The sequence below is a fragment of the Aspergillus versicolor genome, assembly GCF_001890125.1.
Source record: "Aspergillus versicolor CBS 583.65 unplaced genomic scaffold ASPVEscaffold_10, whole genome shotgun sequence".
Lineage (NCBI taxonomy): Eukaryota > Fungi > Ascomycota > Eurotiomycetes > Eurotiales > Aspergillaceae > Aspergillus > Aspergillus versicolor.
The window spans coordinates 40,893-46,258 of record NW_024467533.1 but is presented as its reverse complement, the minus strand read 5'-3'; the positions used below and the strand labels follow the sequence as shown (position 1 = coordinate 46,258).

The 5,366-nt window shown below is 35.7% G+C and overlaps 1 protein-coding gene across 1 annotated transcript; it reads right to left on the bottom strand.

Moving 5' to 3' along the window:
- Positions 1–3,144: 3,144 nt before the first annotated feature.
- ASPVEDRAFT_139045 (uncharacterized protein) lies at positions 3,145–4,288 on the bottom strand (the record flags this gene model as incomplete). The annotated part of the gene is made up of 3 exons (XM_040807544.1): positions 3,145–3,264; positions 3,310–3,597; positions 3,644–4,288. 3 exons carry the CDS (start codon positions 4,286–4,288, stop codon positions 3,145–3,147), a joined length of 1,053 nt encoding a protein of 350 aa, XP_040671672.1.
- Positions 4,289–5,366: the final 1,078 nt, after the last annotated feature.

Genomic DNA, 5,366 nt, shown 5'->3' with positions numbered 1-5,366 from the left:
ATTATAAGTTTCTAACTATAGTTAGAAATTACTAGAGTTACTAATAAGACTATAATAGATCCTACCCTTATAATTATATATATAATCTTAGAGATACTGATCCTAATTTCTATAATATAGACTAATAGAAATTATATAATACCCAAGATATATCTAGCCACTTTAAATAGAATAAAATAGAAGTATAATAAATATATTAATATAGATAATATAACTTAATTAGCTAATAGTACTATAAAATAGATCAAGCTAATAGATCTATATACTAAGTATAAGATCCTGATACCTACTAATAATATAGAAGATCTAGTAGAGGAGTCAGCCCCTGTAGACAAGAATAGGGTAGATAGGGAGGAGTCAGCTCCTGCAGATAAGGATAGAGCAGGTACTAAATAGTTAGATAGTAGTAGTGGTCTCCCTAATTAGTTCTAACTATAATTAGAACTAATTAGGTAAGGTTATATTATCAGATACTATCTCTAAGGGATTAACTTTTTATAGCCTTTTTATTAGTAGCTCTATTATTAACCCTATAATTTAGTAAAAGTCATGAGTACAGTCTTATATAGAAAATAGTATAATTAATACAATATTTAAGTTTAAACATTTTATTATATATATATATATAGTAGAAATTAAACTTATTAGACTTAAATACTATTATAAAAAGAATATATACACTTTTCTACTAACTAGGGGATTAAGAACTAATATTAAGTTATTATAATATATATATATATATTAAAGCTCGCCTGAATATAGATATATATTTCCATGCATGTTCTATAGTTACAGCCATAGTTTTAGTAACTTATTAACTAGGATTGATCATAACCTAAACCGGCTAGATCTAATTATATAAGTTACCTTACTTTTAAGAATTAATAATCTATATTTATTTTTAATTAGTATTTTTAATTCTAATTCTCTATTTTATCTATTATTCTATTTTATACATAACTATTCTTTAGCTGGTTATATTTTAAGTAATTTGCCTTTAGGGGCCGCTGTATCCAGAAATAGTGACGCCTAACCTGGAAATGCCGCCTGTTACTACCTAATCCCGCGCTGCTATAAAGGCCGCGAGCTCCTAGTACTATAATAATATTATTTAGTTTTTTTTCTTAATTTTACAGTAATCTTATCTCTTACTAGGGAGACTCTAGTAATATAACCCTTATTATACTATAATATTTTTAGGATTAGTTTTACTACTATTTATTAGAATAGAATTTCTAGTTTATCTTAAATATTTCTATCTTTTTATCTTCTTTATTTATTTACTATTTATTAACTAGTTAGTACCTCTTTAAATCTATTTATATAATTCCTAATTTATTAGCTAGATAGAATCTTAAATATTCTAGTATTCTTTACTAGCTAGATATACTTAAGCTAATTTATTTAAATAACTATTATTTATTTATTCTAATATCCCTGGAATAGCTATTTTACTAGCTACTATTAATTAAAGAGTATTTTCTAGATTATAGTAGTATCTTATATTCTATTTAACTAGACTTGCTAGGATCAGGATACCCTATCTATTATAGTAAAAATAAATTAATATTTCTATTTTTAGCTAGATAGTCCTCTAGTATCTAAAAATTAAATAATAATATAATTAGGTTTTATACAGGCTAACTTAATTTTAGACTAAGAAAAAAAAAAGAATAAATCCCTTCCAGAATATAGTACTAGAGATATATTACTCTACTCTAGAATAGTTTTATAATCTTTAAGTATTATATAAAACTAGCCTATAAGCTTTATAGTAAGCTCTATATTTTTTTAATTTTTCTAGATAATTTAAGGGCCCTGTAATCTTTAAGTACTTTCTATATATAGTAAAAACTATAGAAAAATATTTTTATTTAAGTAAATTTCTCTCTAGTTATTAGCCCTAGATTATTTATATATAACTAGTTACTTTCAGCTCGCCCGGCTAAGTATTTATATTATAAAAATTAAATACTGTTTTCTAGTATATTTTATACTAAAAAATTACTAAAAATAGTTATTTCTCAGGAGAATATAAGTATTATATTTATATATCTAGAGTAAGAGATTATCTAACTAGATAAGATCTAGTTAGCTCTATATTATATTTTAAAATAGGATTTATATCCCTATAATTACTTCTAGATTATTTTCTATTTTTATATAGATAGAATACTCTACTAGAATCTATCTTATTAGAGTATATTATTTCTTTATTATTTTAAAATATCTAGAAATACTAGTAGGCCTGGAGAGCTAAATTACCTTATTCTATAGTAATAATTCTTATTTTAAATTTAGTAATAGACTATTTATTATAAGTCTAGCTATAATATTATAGAATAATATAGATAGTAGAAGCCTGTCTAAATTAAATAGTAGATATATACCTAGATATTATAGTCTTATAAATCCTGGGTTCTATAATATAAAAGACTATCTATATAGAATCTATTTACTATTCTATTTTAACTTTTATCTAGCCCTATACTCACCTACCTGTATTTATAGTAGTAACTTAAAATAAGTATCTTTCTTTTTTATAATCTAAAGTTAAACCCTTCTTGTTACTCCTAAAAGATATATTTTAGTAAATAGTAATTAGTTTTACTTAGTATAGAATACTCTATATTTAACTTAGAGCTCTATTTCTAAGTAAATTATAGATCTATTTCTTTTATACCTCCTATCTAGTCTAGTATTTATAATTACTTTAACTTGTAATCTATAGAATATAGTATATTAAAATAGAATCTTAGTTATCTTAGAGATTTATTAATATTAGATACTATAGCTTATTCTATAGTAACTCTTAGAAGTATCTAACAGCTAAATAAAGATAATAGTAATTTTAATAATTATAATATAAATAATATTAAATTACTATACAGTCTTTTTCTTAGAACTAATCTAAGTACTAGTACTAGATCTCTAGAAGTTAGTAAATTAGTTCTATTCTTATCTTATTAAAATATATAGTCTCTTTTATTTAATAGTAGACTAGTACCTGTTAATAAAGATATATATATAACCTTACCTAATTTTTATCTTAATAAATAAATATCTATTTATAACTCTAAATAGCCTTTAGAGGCCCTTATATCTAGACCAGACTTAGCTATATACTATCTAAATCTTTCCCCTTTACCAATACCGCGTGACCATGAGTTTCCTATCGCGGATGACCATGCTACCGGCCACCAGCTTCCAGGCGAGGTTGTGGGCGTCCAAGATACCGTAATTCATGCCCTGACCGGCTTTGGGCTGGACCTGTTAGGTATTTCGCTTCGAGACGCACGGGGGGCTTACGCTGTGGGTGTGGCAGGCGTCGCCGCCAATGAAGATCCGGTTATACATGGAGTATTGCTGTGCGATGCCTTGACCGATGGGATAGACGGAGTGCCAGTCGACGCACTCCCATTCGACCTTGTACGGACTCAAGATATTGTTCGCTGTGCGCTGGATCGTTTGCTGAGAGCCAGACGCGGAGAGGACCTCGACCTCCTCGCGCGACATCTGGACGTACACACGCACGCGGTTGTTGCCATGGGGTATGACCATACAGGCACCACGGGGCGTACGAACGGTGCATTTGATCTGGATGATCAGTTACAGTTCTGACTGGAATGGATCGAAGCCCTACTTGGATATCGGGGAAATCGGTCTTCACCACCCCGTCAATCACTCCCCATACGTGAACTGTTGGATCTTTATAAACCATAGGAATACCGAGCATTGCACGCACCGCACTGCGTGCCCCATCCGCACCGAAGAGATACTTGGTCCGCACCGTCTCGGTGGCTGATCCATCAACATTGACCAGTTCTGCCTCAACGGGGTACTCAACGTCTGGTCCAAGGTATCTCACGCTGCGAATAACCCGTGATCGCTCGACCTGGACGCCCCGAGACCGCACATCATCCAAGAAAATGCGCTCGACACGGCCCTGGTGCAGGATGGTGGTGAAAGGGTACCGTGTGTCGACGTGATCGGGGTAGCTCTTGCTGGTGCCGGTACGCTGAATGCCCTTTCCATCGGTAGTTGTAGCCCAGAAGGCAACTTCTTGAATGAGACCCGGATAATACGCCCAGATAGGTCTCTTAAGGCCCATAGTGCTGAGCACGTCCAGGGTCCGCGGTTGGATACCACTTGCGCGGCCGGCGCGCGTTGGCTCCACGGCCTTGTCGATGTGCTTGATTTTGTAGGGCCCCAGGCGCGTCAAGCAGGCGGAGAGCATGAGGCCTACAGGGCCAGCACCGATAACGACGACGTCGTAGTTGTCGGGCATATTGGTTGCTCTGGACTAACTGGCTGGAGGGGGACTGGACGAGGAGAGACGACAGGGCCTGCCTTTTTTTACCCACCGAAAAATGGCACGAAACAGTTCCAACGCTTGTTGAGCCCCGATTAGATCCGATTGGACATGTCCAATGCAGCACAAGCTCCAATGGGATTTGCCCGTTTTGAACGAGCTTGACGCTGTGTGACCGAGATCTCTGGCTTGTCCTTGCTGTACCGGATGATACCCACCCTGCATGTTTCTGTATTACTATTTGCTGTTCTAGTGGATCTGGTAGCTGATGATGACTGGAATGAAGGGGTGGTTCTTCGGTATTTATTGTTCTCCATTCAGTATCGTTGCTGTAGTTAGGAGGCGTGGATTGGGCCTGGCGCATGGCATCAGAGACCAAGTACATCGGCCCAGTCACAGAGAGGAAGATATGAGCCTGAGCCTGCAATGAGTAATGATTGATGGAGAAAAGAGTGCGCTGGGTGGTTGTAGCGGTGTACAGACATATGTGGCCGGCGGCGAGACTTAGGGCAGGAACAACAAAGGAGGGTAGAACATTGGATATCTAAAGACCATATCAGACAGGGCCGAAGGAAAAGCGAGGAAGAGGGCTGCAAGGATCGAAGTCATTTTCTCGCAGCTGTGGAGAGGCCGTAGTCATGATTCGCCGCTGCAGGGATCGAGATGCACCGATATTTCAACATTGCATCTGAATGCTGACATCGAGATGCATGAAAGCAAAACCATGAGATTCGAGGTGTGGCTGGATACGCCATTATATGAAGATGCTTAGTTACGTCCTGGTGTGGATGTTGTTGCGCGTGGAATGTAAGCAGGAGAAGCAGGATCAAGATTCAAGAATGAGAACCGGACTGAGTGGGATAAAACAGCATTACCACAGGCAAAAGTACTGTAAGGGGGAGAGAATCGAGAGACGTCGAAGTAAGGGGCCACCAATATCTGACCAGCCAGATAGTGGACCCAATGCTGCAAGTCCAACCGTACCAACCAATGCATAATTCAACGCGTCATCCTTCGAAGAGTGACTGAATCTGGCCCAAGGAAACCGTGTCAT